Genomic DNA, 19,303 nt, shown 5'->3' on the forward strand with positions numbered 1-19,303 from the left:
ATTCGATTGTTATTTTTAAATTATTTATTAGAAATTGTTTTTAATTCGCCACGAGACCAGCTTCACATCTCTGGGAAAAGGTGACCTCTGCTTCCTGCTTTAAATTCCCTCGTTGCACTGGCACAGGAAAGCATTAACCCCCCCACGCCCCCCCTGCTCCCTGCTCTCTCATTGGCTTCACCAAACACACAAAAAAAAAAAAAAAAAAAAAAGCTGGGCAGGATTAAAAAGCAAAATGCCCTTGTGACAGAAATTAGTTTAATCTTTTTTAAATCCCCAATTGCCTCGCCAGCCTCTGGCCTCGCCGCTGCCAGCTCCGGGCTTCGAAGGGAATTTTAACACGGCAAAATTCTCCGCTTTCCCTTCCTGTGTGCCGTGGCAGAGGGAGGGGGAAGAAAGCAGGGATGGAAAATCATTGGCAATTTATCCCTCGCCGTGCTGAGGAGCCTGGCTGGGATGCAGCCTCGCTTTGTAGCAGCTCCTGTGCTGATTTTCCCTCCTCACCAGCCTGGATTCTGGGTTTTTTGGACCAATTTTCTCCCCACCCTGGGGTTGTGGTGAGAATTTGTGTCCGTGCAGAATTGCTGGGGCAGCTGTGCCAGAGCCTGGAATGGCTGGGAGGAAGGAGAGGACAGCAGAGCCTGCTGGGGGCAGGCTGGATGCTGTGAAAGAGAACAAGAAAAAACGCCAAAAAAGGAGAAAAACCCAACCCTAAACATGTTCAAAGTGTACCTTGTTGGAATTAATTGTAATGTAATATATTATTTGTTGACTGTAGTAATTAGGTATTTATGAATATATTGCTGTAATTCCTGAAAACATCCCCCAAAAAAACCCCCAAATAAACTCTTCCACAACGACGGCAAAGAATCCTTTCTCCCTGCTCCGAGCACAGCTCCTGCCGTCACTCCTGCCATCCTCCCGCCGTGCCAGCCCCTGGGTGGGCAGGAATGGCACAGGAATGGCACAGGAATGGCACAGATGGCAGCGGGAGCCCGGCCCAGGTGCTCGGGAAGGGCAGCGCCGGCAGCCTGGCACCCCTGGGCACCACCGGGGATAATGGGAGCTGCCAACAGCACAGCCCTGCTCCGGCCAGAGCCCGCCTGGATCCTGCTTGAATCCTGCCCTAGATCCTGTCTGAATCCTGCCTGGATCCTGCTTGAATTCTGTTCCAGATCCTGCCTGGATCCTGCCCTAGATCCTGCCCTGAATACTGCTTGGATCCTGCCCTGGATCCTGCTTGAATCTTGCCCTGGATCCTGCTTGAATCCTGCTCTACATCCTGTCTGAATCCTGCCTGGATCCTGCCTGGATCCCGCTTGAATCCTGCCCTGGATCCTGCCTGAATCCTCCCCCAGATACTGCCTGGATCCTGCTTGAATCCTGCCCTGGATCCTGCTTGAATCCTGCCTGGATCCTCCCCCAGATCCTGCTTGGATCCTGCTTGAAGCCTGCCCTAGACCCTGCCCCAAATCCTGCCTGGATCCTCCCCCAGATCCTGTCTGGATCCCGCTTGAATCCTGCCCTAGACCCTGCTTGAATCTTGCCTGGATTCTGCCCTAGATCCTGTCTGAATCCTGCCCTGGATTCTGTGTGGATCCTGCCCCCAATCCTGCCGCAGATCCTGCTAGAATCCTGCCCTGGATCCTTCCCTAGATCCTGTCTGAATCCTGCTTTGGATCCTGCCCCAGATCCTGTCCGAATCCCACCTGAATCCTGCTCTGGATTCTGCCTGGATCCTGCCCTGGACCTGCCAGGATCCTGCCTGAATCCTGCCCTGGATCCTGCCTAGATTCTGCCCTAGATCCTGTCTGAATCCTGCCATGGATCCTGTCTGAATCCTGCTCTGAATCTTGCCTGAATCCTGCCCCAAATCCTGCCTGGATTCTGCCCTGAATCCTTCCAGGATCCTGCCCTGAATCCCACCTGGATCCTGCCCTGGATCTTGCCTGAATCCTGCCCTGAATCCCACCTGGATCCTGCCCAGGATCCTGCCCTGACTCCCTCCAGGATCCTGTCCTGGATCCTGCCTTTGCCTGTCCCTCTGCCGCAGGGAAACGGGCCCGGAGCCAAAGGGGAGCTGCAGGATTTTCCAAGCATTGTTTGTGACACAGCCCAGGATTCATCTGATGCTGTTCTTCAGCTGCAATTATTTTATTATTATCTTTTTTTTTTTTTACAGACAGCTTCAGATTAAAACCCCAAATATTACAAAAATAAAGCTGGTTGATATTCTGGTATTTCCCCACAGCCTGGCATCTGAGAGGGAAAACCATTTTCTTTTGTCCTTCTCCAAAGAGCAGATGGATCTGCTTCCCAGCTGATCTCCCCAGCAGACACCTCATTGCCGCCACATCTTCCCTTCTTTCTCTTTTTTCTTTTTTTTTTTTTTTTTTTATTTTATTTTTTCCCCAAGGCTCTGAGGAAATCCATGGAAGCACCGCCCCGAAATTTATGCCTTTCAAGGCAGTGTGTGGCCTGTGCTGCCCTCAGAAGTTCCCTCGCTGAAGTACAACCCGAGAGATCCGCGCAGATTGGAGAGGCTGCACAGCTGCCACCCTGCCCGGGGCCCCGAGGGGACACGGGGACAGTGGCACCGCCCCAGGGGACATGGGGACAGTGGCACTGCCTGCTCTCATGCCCTGAGGGGACATGGGGACAGTGGCACCACCCTGAGGGGACACAGGGACAATGGCACTGCCTGCTCTTTGTGCCCTGAGGGAAATATGGGGACAGAGGCACTAACTCGAGGGGACAAGGGGACAGTGGCACCGCTCTTCTTGCCCTGAGGGGACACAGGGACAATGGCACTGCCTGCTCTTTGTGCCCCGAGGGGACATGAGGACAGTGGCATCACTTTTCTTGTCCTGAGGGGACACAGAACAGTGGTACTGCCCTGATCTTCATGCCCCAAGGGGACATGGGGACAGTGGCACTACCCTAAGGGGACACAGAGACAGTGGCACCACCTTCTCTCTGTGCCCAGAGGGGACATGGGGACAGTGCCACTGTCCTCTCTTCATGCCCCGAGGGGACATGGGGACAGTGCCATCACCCTCTCTTCGTGCCCTGAGGCACACAGGGACAGTGGCACCAGGATGTGGGGACACAAGGACAGCTGGGGCATCTCTGTGCCCTGTGGGGACACTGCAGTGGGGTCAAGAAGGACTGTGCCACAGACAGGGGACACGGTGCCACCATGCCAGGGGACACAGGGAGTGTTTAATGGGCAGGATGTGGTGACAGAGCTGGGGTCACACGAGTTGTGCCACAGTGACTCCAAGGGGGAAGACACACGGACAGGACAGAGTGACACAGAGCTGATGTCCCCAAGCTCACCCTGTGCCCTGTGTCACCCCCAGTGCCACACCCCAGAGCTGTAAATAGGGAAAGGGACATGGACAGGGCCGGGCACTGAACAAAGTTGTGTTTTGGGGGATGACAAAAAGGTGGGGAGGGAGTAAAAGTGCCCCAAGGGAGGACGGGGACAACCCCAGGAAGGAGAATAAAAACCCCTGCGATAAGGAGGGCAAAAAGCCCCTGCACTGAGGCTCTGGGGATGCTGCAGCAGCTCTGGAGCAATTCCCCCCAGCCCTGAGGGGGATCTGAGGGCTGGCAGTCCCTGCAGGGAGTGGGGGCTGCCCAGGTGCAGCAGCTCCTCAGCTCCTTCCCAGCTCCCCGTCAGAAGTCCTGGGAGTGGGAGCCCTCGCCAGGCTGGAGGTTGGTCCGGAGCTTGTACATGTGGTCCAAGGCCTGGGTGAGGAAAGTCCCGGTGGTGTTGATCTCCATCAGGGTTAAGTTATCCAGCTGGAAGGGGAAACAACAGGATCTGAGAATACAAGGTACTGGGGAAGCAGCTCACAGCTCACAGCTCCCTTTGGTGACACCCCAAGGGACTGACCCAGCTGCCAGCCCTGGGCAAGGGAAGCACCCAAGCACCATTTCAGGAGCACTCCCCATGCCTGGAAGTGCTCAAGGACAAGCTGGATGGGGCTTGCAGCTGCCTGGTCCAGTGCAAAGTCTGGTAAGGAGTGGAACGAGATCTTTAAGAACCAACCCAAACCATCCTCAAAAGGTTCAATATCCACCTCCAGCTCCTGAGTGACACACCCACAACCCAGGCCAAGCATTCCCCTGTTCCCTGACCCCCCTGGATCCCTGCTGGGAGGGTCCTGGCCCACCTTGGCATGAGCCTCCTGCTGCCGCACGAAGCTGTCGGCGGACAGGCGCAGCTTGGCCATGCGCGTGTCCCACGTGTCCTTCACCAGCGTCCGGATCTCGTCCGCCCTGGGGATGTTGTCAGAGGCACTGGGGCAGGGAAAGGGAGGGCAGGGTCAGGGCAGGCTCTGAGGGGGGTGTGGTTGTGCCCATGAGGGGTTATGTCACCCAGTGGTTGTGTCACTGAGCGGCGTTGTCACCACCTCACCCCACCCTGAGCTCGCAGGAGAGTTTGCTAAAAACCTGAGACTCCACACTAAAATCCTCTCTGCTCCTTGCCTGCAGCTCCACACTAAAATCCTCTCTGCTCCTTGTCCTGCTGGCACTTCTGGGATGGGTTCTTTCCCCAGGAATGCCCAGCTCCAATGCAGCAGCTGGCTGTCACTGGAATCCTTCTGCTCTTTAATTGCCCAGCTGGTTTGAGGCGCACAGAGGGCCCCAAACCTGATGAACCCAAGGGCTCAGGCAGGATGAAATCCCCACCTCGGGGCTCCTGGGGCTCCATCAGGGAGAATTAAGCTGGAAAGGCTGGATGGGATGTGCCACATCACCCCATGAAGGCCGCGCAGTGCTGCCATAAGGAGCTGGGAGACAGGATGGATGCACAGGGACAGAGCTGTCAGGGCTGCTGCAGCGTGCTGGGAAGGAGCAGCACGCCAGGAGCCTCCTCTCCAGGGGGAAAAGCCAGAGCTGGAATGCCCACCCTGCTTAATGGAGGGCTTAAAAAGTCAGCAGAGCCCTCGCCGGGACAAATCCCAGCCAGCAGATTTCACAAGTGAAATGCCTCAGCAGGCAGGAGCTCAGGCTCGGAATATCCCCGGCCTCCTGCTTCCCAGGCTGAGGCAAGAGGAGCTTTCCTCCTGAAGGAGAGCCAAGCAAGGAGCCTGGAGGCTGCTGAACAGATTGCAGCAGGGAACGTGTGGCGGCTCCTCCGGGCCTCCACGCCGAGCTGCTGCTCAACAAAGCAGCACAGCCCCAATGATGAGGCCGTGGAGGAGCCATCCCTGAGTTCCTGAGAGGCAGAGTCACCAGCAGGGAAGTGCTGCTGCGAAATCTTGGCAGGCTGAGGGATGAAAGCTCCCTCAACTCTCCCTCTCCCCACTGCCCTGCGGGGCTGCTGCCAAGCAAAGCTTGAAAAATGCTCCGTGCTCACACCAAGTGGGGTGGAAAATGGCCCAGCCCAGCTCCTACTCACTAGTTCAGCAGCAGCTTGGTGAGCTCCATGTAGTAGGGACTGGGCATTGGGGTGAAGGTGTCCTCCTTCCGCTCCTGATCCCGGATTTCCTCCAGTTTCCCTAAAACACAACCAGGGATGCTCAGCCCTTGCCAGGCTTTCAATGCTCCAGGGGTGTTTTCCCTCCTCCCCAGGAAAATCCACGTTGTTTCTGTAGGATCAGGACATGGATGCCTCCAAGGTCTCCCTCCTCACAGAGATTTTCCCAGGAATTGGTGACATGATGAGAGGAAACAGCCTCGGGTTTTGCCAGGGGATGCTCAGGTCAGACATCAGAAGGAATTCCTGGACTGGAAGGGTGGTTAAACACTGGAAGGGGCTGCCCAGGGAGGTTTGGAGTCCCCATCCCTGGAGGTGGCACTCTGGGCTGGATGGGCATAAGTTGATGAGGTTGGAGGTCTTTTCCAACCTAAAAAATTCTGGGATTCTGTGACCCAAAAAATCCCTCAAGATTCTTCTGAGCAAGTCTCACCACCCTCAGAGTAAATAAAGAATTCTAGTGGTGGGACATGAGATCCTTCTGTCTGAGCTGCTTTGTATTTTTTAATTAAGCTCCCCACTAATGGTGAAAACCAGATTATTTTTAATTTCATGTTTGCACTGCACCCACTGAAGGCCAGAGCTGGAGCCAGAGCCTCCATCCTCACCAACATCCATCCACTCTGGGGGAATGAGCCGACACTTCTGCCTCTGCTTCAGATTAATGGCCAACCACACAGGCACTTCCACTGGCAAGCCAGGGTTGAAGGGACCCAGATCTCCCTGGAAAACAAATTAAGGATGAGAGGCAGGCAACAACCAGGGCTTGGACTGCACAGAACTCTGCTAATGTGGTGAGAGTTTCCAGAGGATTTGGAAAAGCCTGAGTCAAACATTTGATCCTGCATTTCCTCCTCTCACTTCCCAGAATTTTTGCTCTCATATCCCTCGAGAAGGAATAACTGTTTCCAGTACATTTTCTATTCCAAGGTGTTTCAGAGGAGTTACAAACTCCATCTCCCTGGACATGCAGCTCCCAGAATGTCCCCAGGTTCTGGTCAGCCCCAGGACAGTCAGACACTCCCAGCTGGGGCTCAGAGTCCCCCCTGAGATGTGGGGGACAGCACAGCTCCCTCAAAACCTCCTGGGGGCTGCTCCTCTGCCTCTGCTCCCAACCCTCTGCCTGTCATTCCCGAATCCCTCCATCCCAAATCCATCCCCCATCTCCTCCCCCTGTTCTCAAACACCCCAGACCCACCCTCATCCCCTCAAACCCATTTTAATCCCCTCAGACCCACCCTCATCCCCTCAGACCCAACCTCACCCCCTCAGATCCACCCTCATCCCCTCAGACTCATCCCAATCCCCTCAGACCCTCCCCAATCCCCTCAGACCCACCCTCATCCCCTCAGACCCACTCCAATCCCCTCAGACCCACCCCAATCCCCCCAGCTCCTCTCCCTCACCCCCCCAGCTCCAGCACCTCAATCCCAGTCCCTCAAACCCCATTTCCCAGACCCAAACCCTGCCCCCAAGACCCATCCAGACCCACCCAGACCCGTTCCCGGTCACCCCAGGCCGTGTCCCCAAGGCCCCAGACCCGTTCCAGCCCCCTCAGCCCGGCCCAGCCCGGGCCTGCCGACCCCGATGAGGTGAATCCGGTCGAGGCTGAAGTTGGGTACGATCGTCACCAGCTCCTTCTCGGCCAGGAACTCCACCTCGGCCGGCTCCATGGGCCCGGGCCGGCCCAGCCGGGATCGGAGCGGAACCGGGATCGAACCGGGGCCGAGCCCGCCCTCGCTCCCTATTGGCTGCGCAGCCCCCAGGCCCCGCCCACCGCTTCCCGCTCCTGATGCCCGGCGCGTTTTCGCGGTTTTCAGGGGAGGCGGAGCCTGGCGCGGCGCGGAGCACGCTGATTGGCTGTCCCCGTCTGTTGCCGTGGCGCACGCCTCTCTGATTGGCTGTCCTGTGCGCGGCGTGCTCTGGCCGGGGCCTCGCGGGGGGAGGTCCGGATGGGAGCACGGGGACCAATCGCGGCGCTCCCCGCGGGCGCTCGGCCAATCAGCGCTCGGCACTTGTTGCCGGGGCGCCGAGGGAGTGGCGGAGCCCGCTGCTGTCGCCCTCTGGCGGCCGGGAGCGGCATCGACCCCCGGGCTGCGATGAGTGACACCGACTGTGATAGGTGACGCGGATTGAGATGGGTGACACGGGATGTAATGGGTCACACAGACCATGTGCGGCTGTCCCTGGGCTGTCCCTGGTGCCCAGGCCCCAGCAGCCTCCCTCCTGTGCATGCACCAGCAGCAGCGTCTGTCTGTCTGTCTGTTCAGTGGCCCCTGTGCAGACACCCATGCTCAGGCACCTGCCATCACTCACCTGTCCCTTTCCTCTGCTCCCCATCCATCCATCCATCCATCCATCCATCCATCCATCCATCCATCCATCCATCCATCATCCATCCATCCATCCATCCATCCATCCATCATCCATCCATCATCCATCCATCCATCCATCCATCATCCATCCATCCATCCATCCATCCATCCATCCATCCATCCATCCATCCATCCATCCATTCATCCATCCATCCATCCATCCATCCCCACACCCACACCCAGCTCAGCCAAGTGGTTTCTGGATGATTTTGGGGTGAAGGCTGCATCCCATTTGCAAGTCCCCAAGGAATCCCTCCCCACCAGACAAATCCACCTCTCCCAAACCACCTTGGGCTCAGCCCTGGGACCACCCATGGATCATCCACCACCCTTGGGATGAGCGTTACCCCCATCCTGGGGTGTGATCCAAGCCCTGGGCACCCCCAGCCCACCGTCCCCATGGGTGGCACGAGGAGGGTCCCCGAGCCCCGTTCCCGGAGCAGCCCCCGGTGCCGCCAGCACGTTCTGGGCGCTCCGGGAGCGTCTCCCCCACGCTGCGCTCCCCTCGCGTGTCTTTTGCCATCTGCTGCTGTCATTAAAAAATTAAATTTCCATCTGCTTTCACACTCCCGCCTCTCCCGCCGGCTCCGGTGCCGCCGCTCCCCGGGAAGCATCGCCCCCGGCTCCGGGCTGGGATGGGGCTGCTCCGATCCCGATCCCGATCCCGATCCGGCGGGATGCAGGTGACACTGGCAGGATGCAGGTGACACCGCTGAGTTCATTTTCCCGCTGCTCTTTGCTGAAATGGATTTTTCAATCCCTCCTGAAGAGCTGGGGACACCAATTTTGGCCCCCAACAGACACAGGGGGGTGGTCCTGGGGTGTTTTTGGGTGCTGGGGTGTTTTTGGGGTGCACAACCCACGCTCCCCATGCGGACACAGCCAAGCTGGGTGAGCAGGTGACAGCGCCGAGTTCATTTTCCCGCTGCTGTTGGCTGAAATGGATCCTTCAATCCCTCCTGGAGAGGTGGGACCACCGCTTTTGCTCCCAAGAGGCATAAGGGGGTGGTCCCGGGGTGGTTTTGGGGGGCAAAACTCACTCCTGGAGAGGTGGGGACACCAATTTTGGCCCCCAAGAGGCACAGGGGGTTGGTGTTGGGGTGTTTGGTGGTGCTGGGGTGTTTTTGGGGTGCACAACCCGCCCTCCCCGTGCCGACACAGCCAAGCTGGGAGTGCAGAGCCCATGGGGTTTTATTCACCGAGGGAGGCTCCCCCTCCCCGGCGCTGCCAGGAAAAGGGACAAACCCCAATCCCTGGTGTCCAAACCCACCCGTGTGGGTGCCCCGCGTGTCCCTGGCAGCAGCAGCCGTGCCCTGGGGGCTGTGGCTCCATCCCGATGGGTCCTGCAGGGCTGGGTGTCCCCGGTGTCCCCTCTCTCAGCAGGGGCTGCAGGGCGAGGGACCCTCCCCACGCCGGGCCAGCGCGGTGCCCGTGGGCGTGGGCGGTGTGACGATGATGGAGGGCACGTGGAGGTGCTTCTGTCCCGCCCTCGGGGTCCCCTCGCTGCCGTTCCCGCTGCTCACACACATCTTCAGGCCTGGGGAGGGACATTTTGGGGATAAAACAAGGAGATCAGGCACCAGCATCCTCCGGCTCGCCGCCCTCCTCCGTGCCAGCCCTTAACGAGCCACAGCATCCTCACATCTCCTCCCCATGATCCACCTTGGATTTTGGGGGGTTTCAGAGGTGGATCCCCCCCCCTCCCTGGACCACCTGCCCAGCCCACCCCTCCTTAGGGGGAAGCAGATCGCTTTAATCTGCTTTTTTTTTAATCAGGAGAAGGCACAGGCACAGGCGGCATCCAGGGAGGTTTCAGCTCTTCCCAAGCAAGGAAATGCCTGGAGGGGACAGACACTGATATTTTTAATCTCTTTTTAATTAAGGATAAAGCCCTGCCTTATGTAAGGGAGCTGGAAAAGGGGGAGGGTCTTTTCATTTATTCCAGACTCCAAGCTCAGCAGAGGGGTTTGGAAGCACAGGGGAATATTTTGGGGCTTTGTCCTGGATTTGGGGCAGGATTGGGATTCCTTGGCTGCTTCAGTTATCCCTTGTTGGACAGGGGTGGGTTGTGAGACCCCAAACCCCCCTGACCACTCCCTGCCAACATCCCTGATGTGGAGAGGGGGCAGAGCTCATTTTTGGGTGATGCATCCAACTCCGTGCCCATCACACGCAGAATCCCACAGGATGTGGGCTTGGGAAAGGCCAGGGAAGATGCAGCCCTGCATCCTGGAGAAGGATCCTCATTAAGCTCCATCCCTAACGAGCCCAAGGGCGATTAGCAGGAGTCAGAGGGATGCAGAGCTAGTGGGAGATGCCATATCCAGCCCAGGCCAGCAGCACTAAAAGCTCTGCCCCTGTGCAGACATCCCTGACGCCATTCCCAGCCCGAATCCATTAAGAAAATTCAACTTGGGGAAGAAGCTCCTGGTTGGAGTGTCCCTGGGGAGGGTGGAGCAGCGAGGGATGCTCGGGGCCAGCATCCTCCACCCCACCCATGTGTCCCTGAGCAGCCTTTCCTGCCTCTGAGCAAAACCCACCTGATTCACTGAACCCATGCGTTCTCCAGAGCAAAAGGTGCGGGGCAAGCACGGGAATGGGAAAACAAAGCTGGGAAAACAAAGCTGGGAAAACAAAGCTGGGAAAATCCTCTTTGGGGTGATCCACGCGCAACAGGTGGTACTTGAGAAATTCCGCCGCATTCCCAAACTCCACCCAAACCCGCCCACACCTGGGCCTCCTGTGGGTACAACCATCCCTTCAGGGAGCAGCAGCAACACCCCAAACCCTGAGCCCAGGCTCACCTTTCAGGCAGGATAACCTGAGCCCCATGTTCTCATCCTCTCAGCGGCATCCAGCCCTCCAGCCCCGCCGCCGGCCCTCGCTGCAGGCGCTGGGGGAGAGACAGGGGAGGGAGGCTCAGGGAGGCGATGCTGGGGGCAGGAAGGAGCAGGAGCTCGGAGCTCACATCCCTCCCTGCGTGTCTGTGCCTTCGGGAGCCACAGGAAACGCGGCTGCTCGCTCGCGAAACCACCGCTGATGTCACGGCACCGGGGTGACTCAACCCGGCCCAACGGGGCCCAGGAAGAACTTTTTGGGAGGGTGGAGAAGGAGCCTGGTGCTGGCTGAGTGGTCCCATCCCAGCTTCTCCACCCCTGAGAGTATTTCAGGATGAGAAGGCTGGGAGCAGGAGGAATTGGGTTGGTTTTAGGTTGGTTCTTGCAGAGAAAACCCCACAATTTCTCTGTTTCCCCCTGTGCAGTCCCATCCCAGGTTCCCCACCCCTGAAAATATTTCAGGATGAGGAATTGGGTTGGTTTTAGGTTGGTTCTGGCAGACAAAACCTCACAATTTCTGTGTTCCCCGTGTGGTCCCATCCCAGCTTATCCACCCCTGAAAATACTTCAGGATGAGAAGGTTGGGAGCAGAAGGAATTGGGTTGGTTTTAGGTTGTTTCTTACAGAGAAAACCCCACAATTTCTGTTTCCCCCTGTGCAGTCCCATCCCAGCTTCTCTACCCCTGAAAATATTTCAGGATGAAAATTGGGTTGGTTTTAGGTTGGTTCTTGCAGAGAAAACCCCAAAATTTCTCTGTTTACCCTATGTGGTCCCATCCAAGCTTCTCCACCCCTGAAAATACTTCAGGATGAGAAGGTTGGGAGCAGAAGGAACTGGGCTGGTTTTGGGTTGGTTCTTGCAGACAAATCCCCACAATTTCTCTGTTTCCCCCGTGTGATCCCAGAGCTGCCTCCCTTGGGCTGAGCAGGAGCAGCTGCTGGGACGCACTGCTGGAATCCACATCATCCACTGCTCCTCTCAGGCATCCCTGATATCCCCAGAGCTTTTGGATGGGTAATTCCCGCTGTGGGACACCATTCTTTCAAAATGCTGAAAAATTTTCTGCAAAAAAAATTCCCTTTATTGGGAAATCTTCACCCCTCCTCCCACAGCTGCTGGGAAAAGTTCATTGGGATGAGGGTCAGTGGCTCATTTTGGCTCTCCCAAGCTCTGGGCCACACAGAGAGCCAAGGAAAGCCTCTCCCTCCCTGCCTGACCTCTGCCTTTCCAAGAAGCTCTGAAATGGGTTGGCAGCATCTCGCAAGGGGAACTGAAAATTTGCTATCTCTGCTTTTAATTCTGTATTTTTATCAGTTCCCCAGGTGCAGCCTGAGCTGTGACCCAGCCCCACAGGGCTGGGGAGTGAAGTCCTCCCCAGGACCTCACTTTGCAGCTCTCCTGGAGGCTGCCCAAAGATCAACAAATCTGTTTTGAGGCAAATCCTGCGGGGTTTGGCACCTGCTGGTGGCTCTGGGACAGAGGAGGGTCGTGCTGGGGACACACAGCTCTGTGCACAGGGGGTCTCCATCCTCTGGAATCTGATCCTCTGGGATGGGGACACCTAGATCTGTGCACAGGGGGTCTCCATCCTCTGGGATCCGATTCCCTGGGATTTCATCCTCTGGGATCTGATTCTCTGGCATGGGGACACCCAGCTCTGTGCACAGGTGGTCTCCTCTCGGATCTGATCCTCTGGGGTCACCCCCTGTGGCCAAACCCTTGCAGAGCACACAGCAGCCCCCTCCCCATGGATAAGGGCCAGAATTGGGGTGGAGGATTCCCCCTGCCATCATTCCAGCAGGATTCCTCCAGCTCGGCTCCCGTGTGCCAGCACCAGGCCAAAGGAACGTTTGCATCCCGGCGAGTTCACGCTCCAAAAAGCCCCAGACGCTCACGGCAGGTGTCACCGGAGCGGGGACCGAGCTGCCGGGCCAGGGGGGACCCTCAGAGAAAAGGGAAAGGGACAAAGGGACAAAGCCGGGGCGCCGAGGGGGTGGCACTTACCCGGTGCCCGCAGCGGCGACGCCCGCGGTCGCATCCCAGCTCCCGGGTGCCGCAGGCTGGCACGGGGGATGCCCGGGCAGGAGGTGCCAGCCGGGCGCCTTTGGGCTTGGCGGGGTTGGTTGGAACCCGGTGAATGAGTGAGGATGGCGGAGCCCCGGCCCCTCCTCCCATCCAGCCCCGCTCCGAGCCCCCGTCCGCGCCCTGCAAAGCCCTTGGGTGATGGGGGAGCGCGGATTTACTCTCACCCCGCTGCACAAGGCAGCTCAGAGCTGAGAGAGAGAGAGGAAGGAGTGCTCTGGTGTGCCAGCAAAGCCCCTGGGCATCCAGCATCCCTACGAGCAGCCTGAGGGGTACCAAGTGCCCCGACAGTGCCCACACCCAAGGACAGCAGCATCCCCGAGGTCCTGATGAGCCATCAACCCCTGGGAGCAGCTCCACCTTCCAGGAAGGATCTTTTCCCATTCCCAGCCCTATGAGCATCCTGAGGGCCACCAAGTGCCCCGACAGTGCCCACACCCAAGGACATCAGCATCCCTGAGGTCCTGATGCCACCAACCATCAACTCTGGCAGCACCTCCACCTTCATCACCTTCCAGGAAGGATCTTTTCCCCTTTCCAGCCCTACGAGCAGTCTGAGGGCTACCAAGTGCCCTGACAGTGCCCACACCCAAGGACAGCAGCATCCCTGAGCTCCTGATGCCACCAGCCACCAACTCTGGGAGCAGCTTCACCTTCTCCACCTTCCAGGAAGGCTCTTTTCCCTTTCCCAGCCCCAAAGCCAGCCTGGCACGGGAAGGGCTCCTCACCGTTCCCGGGATGAGCGCTCCAGGTCGGGTCCCACCCAGGGCAAGGCTGTGCCTCTCGAGCACCTTCCCCTGCATCAGCAGCAGCAGCCAGAGGCTTTTCCATGCTCCCCCTCCTCCTCAATTAACAGGCCCTGAGCCTTCCAGGCTCATTTTCAGGCTCCTTTTCAGTCTCCTTTTCAGTGGTTCCAATGCAGGGCACGCCAGCCGCACATTAAACACCCCCGGCTGGGGAAGGCAGGAAGGTGGAAGGGAAAGGAAGGGAAAGGGAACTCGGAACTTCACCCCGGGATCAGGAAAGAGCCGATCCCAGGGTTTGGGAGGGATCCTGAGGGATCAGAGCCCCACCAAGCCCGGCTGGGATGGGGGTGAAGGGCAGCAAAGGGGTGGTTTTGCTCCACTTTCTGCTGGTTTGGTCCTGCCATGTCTGATGAAAGTCAGAAACCTGGGGAGAGCTGATTTCCTTCCCGACCTGACTCCTCTGATTTGTCAAATAACTGAGATATTGCAGAGCTCCAGGAGAGGGGAGGGTGGCACAGGGCAAGGCTGCAGCTCCAGCTGTGGGCACAGTCCTGGGCAAAGACATTTGCAACCCACAGCTCCCTTTTTTCTCCCCAGAAAACTGACAATTAATCAGTTTATGTGGGTATTTTCACCTGTTCAGCTGCAAAGTCTAAGACTTAGGGACAAATCCTGAAGCAGAGCCTGGTAAACTTAATCTTTCAAGATCCCATCCCAAACTCAGAGCAGGCAGCATCCCAGGCAGTCAGGGATCGCTCCCTGGCAGCACAAATCCAGTCAGAGCAGCACAAATCCCACCTCCACTTTGATCTGTTTTACTGCCTGTCCCCAAAACAACCTGCTTGCTGCTGCTGGGTGAGAGCAAACAGCCCCAAACCCACGAGCGCTGGAATTAGCCTGGCCTGGAGCAGCAGTTGTTGCTACAACAGTGACAAAAAGCGATTGTCTTGCTGCAGCAGGGATGGGAAACATAAACACCAGGCTGCTAAAATACCTGTGGTTAGCTCTGCGGGCGCAGCACAGCTCCAGCTGCTCTGCTGACACCTGATAGGCACAAACACAGCGTCAAACACCCCTTCCTGCCCTCCCCGGGGCTGGTGAACAAAGCAAAAAACCTTTGTGAAGGTTTATAAAGTGGGGGTTGATCACTGGGAATGGCCTGGAGCCTCTCTGGTGCGGGGTCCTGGTCACTGCTGGGTGAGCAGGGTTAGGGAGAGCTGAGTGCCAGTGGGCTCAACACCTCCCTTCCAGGAGCTCCTGGTTCCTGTCGCGAGGCTCTGAGCTGTGACCTGCTGAGCATCACGTCAGGGCAAGTGGCCAAAGCCCACCAGGAGCCAGCTGGCCAGGGGAGGAAGAGGATGGGCTCAGGGGGTGTGTGGGTATGGAGGGAAGATTGTCCTTGCAGAGCTGGCCAGAGCCTGCCTGTCCCCTGAGGTGCTCACTGCCTGTCCCCTGAGCTGGTCACTGGCTGCTTTCCAGTCCTGCCCGTGTCCCTTTGGTACTGGGCTGCTCCTCTCCCCTCCTGCTCCATGCTGGCCTGGGGCTGAAGCCCTGCTGGGGGGTGAGGATGGAGGGCAGCCTCCCAAATCCCCTCTGGGGGTTGAGGATGGAGGGCAGCGTCCCAAATCCCCTCTGGGGGGAAGGAAGGGCAAGGAGAGCTGCTGCTGCTTCCCAGGCGCCAGCGGAACCGCAGGGACAAGGGACGCCTTGTGCAAGCGCTGGCCACAAGAAAAGCTTTGGCTGGAGAGCCCAGAGCTGCTGGCTGCCTTCAGGAGCTGCTCTGCAAACACCAGCTGGGCTCCCCTTCCAGCAGGGAGGGGCAGGAAGCAGCTTTCTGGGTCACAGAGTGTGAGCCAGGGTGTGCTAACGCAGGTGACACGTCACCCCCGTGCTAACGGAGCAGCGAGGCCACCTGTCCCCTCCTGCCCCCGGCCCTTCTGGGAGAGAAAGGGCTGCTCCCAGCCTGGCTCTGGGGCTGCCCCAGAAAGGGGCTGCTGAAAGGTCCTTGCCAGAGCTGGAAGTGGCAACCAGTGCTGGGAGTGGAGAAGAAATTCCCACCCGGAGATCCAGAGTCACCAGGGCTGGCGAGCAGCACCCGGAGGGGATGCCAGGCATGGGGAGGGAGGGAAGGAGGGAGGAGGAGGATGTCACGAGGAGGCAGCTGAAGATGCAGGCTCTGGGGGAGCTGGAGCAGCTCCAGCACTCCCCAAGCACGGGCTCTTGGCAGGACCAGCAGAGCGAGGCAGCGGCAGGAACCGCGTGGGCTGGAAACAACCCCGGAGAAAATCCAGCGGGATGGGGCAGGAGAGGGGGTCAGGAGGGAAGGGGGAGCGAGGACATACCTGAGGCACAGAGCTCCTGCATCCAGGACAAAGCACCTCTCCCAGCATGGATCCAGCCGGGAACAGGCCACGCTGGGAATTGGCTTAGGGACCTGGCCACGGCTGCCGCGCTTCCCGGCTCGCTGAGCTCCAGGTTAATCTGGGCCCGGCTTTCCCTTTTATCCCCTGCTGCTACAACCTCGATAGAGTTTTTCAATTAGGTCCATCTCTTAAGCTCCAGGGTGCATTTCTAGGAAGGGCGGCGGCGTTCTGCCTGGCCTGGCCGTGCGCAGAGCTGTGCCTGGCACGGGTCCTGCCCGCATCCCGCTGGAGCTGCAGCCCAGCAGCCCTGCCTGGAACACTCTGGAGTGAGCCCTCATCCCCAGGGCACCTACCGGGTGTTCCTAAGGGCAGAATTCCCTGATTCCCTCATCCCAGCTGCGTCAGGATGGAAGTGCCACAGGCAGGAGCGCTGTCCCCCCTGCCAGCTGTGTCCCCGTGTCCGTCCTGTGCTCTGGAAACCAAGAGGAAGGGATGCAGCTGAGGAAGGGATGCAGCCGAGGAAGGGATGCAGCTGAGGAAAGGATGCAGCTGGGGTGCACTTTCGAAGGAGAAGGCTGGGTGAAAATGTGGTCTAAAAGCGACAGTGAAAAAAATAAAAGAGGGAAATCGATAAAGCCCTCAGCGGCTCCTTGGGCGCACAGAGAGCGCTGCCGGCTGCGGGAGGGCTGGCTCAGGGCTCAGGGGGTTGTGCTGCACGACTGGGATGTGTGGAGGTGCTCAAGTCCAGCTGGGAATAGCAGAGCCTGGGCGGGATGGGAGGGGAGCAGCCCCACAGGGACCCCAGCCCGGCTCCAGGAGCTGAATTCCACCCGAACGAGCAGCAGAGCTCGCAGACCGAGCACTTTTCCCCTCGAGGCCATTTTCCAGGCTGCACTCAGCCGCAAGCCCACCCCGCTAACAGCCTCCTCCATTAGCATCAGCGCGGCTCTCCCTGGCAGTGCCCTCCTCCTCCTCCTCCTCCTGCTCCGGCATCTCCAGCCCGGAGTGCAGCGATTAGGCCGGGAGCCAGCGAGCAGAGCCCGGGCACTGCTCCTGCATCTGTCACCGTCACCTCGCCTCGCCTGCCACTCGCTGCAGGAATTCCTGGGGGCAGGGGGCTGCTCCTCAGGGCTGGGGTGGGCTCTGCACATCTGTCTGCTGCTGGATCCAGCTGTGCCAGGTGATCTCTGAACCGCTCACCTGCTCCTCTACCGGCTCCAAGAGCTGGAGCTGTTACATCTCTGCTGGCTTTCCTCGGGGAGGGAACATCCCAGGAGCAGATGGGGAGAGGGGAAATGCCAGCAGCAGGCTGCTTTGCTTGCTGGATGGGGAAAAATTTCCCCAAATCCTTGTATGGACACACAGAGTGATGAGCTCAGGGAAAACGGGAGCAGGGAGCATTCCCTGGGAGCAGGGACCTCACTTGTGAGTGCCCCAGAGCAGCTGCTCAGGGATTCTGTGGCTCCTGTCACCCATCTGCCTGTGGGGATGTTTGTCACTGCTCTGGAAAATTGGGTTGAGTGGGGAAAAGAGAATCCCACAGGCTGGGAGAGCTGGGGGTGCTCACATGGGGAAGAGAAGGATCCAGGGAGAGCTCAGAGCCCTTCCAGGGCCTAAAGGGGATCCAGGAGAGCTGGAGAGGGACAAGGGATGGAGGGACAGGACACAGGGAATGCCAGGAGTGGATTTAGATGGGATTTTGGGAAGGAATTCTTCCCCGTGAGGGTGGGGAGACCCTGGCACAGGTACCCAGAGCAGCTGTGGCTGCCCCTGGATCCCTGGCAGTGCCCAAGGCCAGTTTTCCACTCCAGGGCTTGGAGCAACCTGGGACAGTGGAAGGCTTCCCTGCCCATGGCAGAGGATGGAATGAGATGATTTTAAGATCTTTTCCCACCCAAACTATTCAGGGACTCTTTTTTCCAAGGACTTCAGGTCGTGTGGATGAGGTAAAAAGTTGGGAGTTAAAACATCTGGGCAGGCAAATGCCCAATCTCCAAATTTTGGTGGATAGGGAGAAAAAAAGTTAATCCTGAAAGTCAGTAATTGCCAACAAACCAAAAAAGAGTAGGACACACATTCCCAGTGCTGCCTTCCCAACTCTCAGCAAGAGATGCCTTCCCCAAGATTTCCTCCCCCTTAAGTTTTAAAAGGAATTACCTTGAATTCCTGCCCTGAATGCAGAGGATCCCCCAGCCAGGAAAGCAGCATTTGCCCGGGGCACATCAGCAGGAGAGGGAACACAGCCTGCCCTGAGCCCTGCAGCTTCCTCATTCTTCCAGGAGAGCCACCGTGGCTGCCTGGATTTATGGAATTGCTGCTTTTGTCCAGCCTTCAATGCAAATAGGCCAGGGGAGATCAGATCTGCAGGTTTGTCCTCTTTGCTTAAAGCCAGCCTGGGCTTCTGCTGGTGGCAAAAAATCCTCTTTGAAAGCAAAGAGATTTAAAAAAGGGGAAGACAAAGCACTAAAAGCTGCTCCCCTTCCAGCAGTGTGTCCCAGGTTAGTCACAGGGAATATTCCAGCAGGTTACACACTGAGGAGACAAACTGCCTAACAGGGGAGCAGGATTAGCCTGAATTTACATATTTATGATCAAAGCTTGATTAGGAGATGCTGTTACAAAGAAAAAGAAAAACATTTCCTGTGGCTCAGGAGACCCAGCAGCTCCTTCTGACAACCCCACACGAGGAATCTGCCCAAGATAAGGATCTGCCTCTGCAACAATACCTTGGATTTCGCTGGCTGTTTGTACAAAGTCCTCTTCCTGCAGCCTGGGTGCTCTGCATTCTGCTCCAGGGAAATCTTTTCCTACAGATATGGAGTGGAGCAGCCACTGGAATGTGTTATCTCACTGGTTTGGGGAGCTAAATACATGTTTTCAGTCAACAAGTGAAAACATTTCCCTCTCCTGCAAGCCTGACTCAGCCTAGGGAAGGTTCTTGACTCGGTGCCAAGCTCTTTGGTAATCACACCTCACCCATGCACAGCAGGGAGATAAAAACCCAAGTGCCCAAAGCTTCCTCTAAGCCCTGTGGAATCCCACCTGGAGTGAACTCCACAGCCTGGGGGCATCCAGGGTCTATTCCCTGCTGCAAATGGGATTTTAGCCTTACCCCATCCCTCTCAAAAACCAGGAGCAAAACTTGAGCTTATTGACTCAAAATCAAAACTTTGAAATAAGCCCAGGTTGGATGGGGCTTGGAGCACCTGCTCATGGGGAAGGTGTCCCTGCCCATGGAATGAGATGATCTTTGAGTCCCTTCCAGCCCAAATTTTGCTATGATTTCAACACTAAGACTGGAGACAGGCAGAGATTTTGTGGATATTTGAATCTTCTTGTAACAACGTTTCTGGGCAGGAAGAAAAGGAAATCTGGAGGAATTGCTGCAGGTTGAGGCTGTGTTAAACT

At 57.6% G+C, this 19,303-nt stretch overlaps 1 protein-coding gene and 1 long non-coding RNA gene across 5 annotated transcripts; both read right to left on the reverse strand.

Annotated features, from left to right (window-relative positions):
- Nucleotides 1–3,620: 3,620 nt before the first annotated feature.
- GINS2 (GINS complex subunit 2) lies at nt 3,621–7,196 on the reverse strand. Its single transcript, XM_054269524.1, has 5 exons — nt 7,075–7,196; nt 6,100–6,214; nt 5,414–5,513; nt 4,182–4,308; nt 3,621–3,807 (listed from the first exon to the last, which is right to left on the reverse strand). Exons 1-5 carry the CDS (start codon nt 7,162–7,164, stop codon nt 3,682–3,684), a joined length of 558 nt encoding a protein of 185 aa, XP_054125499.1. The 5' UTR covers nt 7,165–7,196; the 3' UTR covers nt 3,621–3,681.
- A 2,028-nt stretch (nt 7,197–9,224) lies between these two features.
- LOC128932720 (uncharacterized) lies at nt 9,225–16,382 on the reverse strand. Of its 4 annotated transcripts, none has more exons than XR_008482719.1 (3): nt 16,249–16,382; nt 10,671–10,759; nt 9,225–9,403 (listed from the first exon to the last, which is right to left on the reverse strand). It is a non-coding gene; the product is annotated as an uncharacterized LOC128932720 (long non-coding RNA). The 4 variants fall into 4 exon arrangements; XR_008482718.1 differs by lacking the exon at nt 16,249–16,382 and adding an exon at nt 15,875–16,099; XR_008482720.1 differs by lacking the exon at nt 16,249–16,382 and adding an exon at nt 14,527–14,549.
- Nucleotides 16,383–19,303: the final 2,921 nt, after the last annotated feature.

Source organism: Melozone crissalis, unplaced genomic scaffold (genome assembly GCF_028551555.1).
Source record: "Melozone crissalis strain CALT ecotype California unplaced genomic scaffold, PUWL_Pcris_2 ptg000007l_1, whole genome shotgun sequence".
Lineage (NCBI taxonomy): Eukaryota > Metazoa > Chordata > Aves > Passeriformes > Passerellidae > Melozone > Melozone crissalis.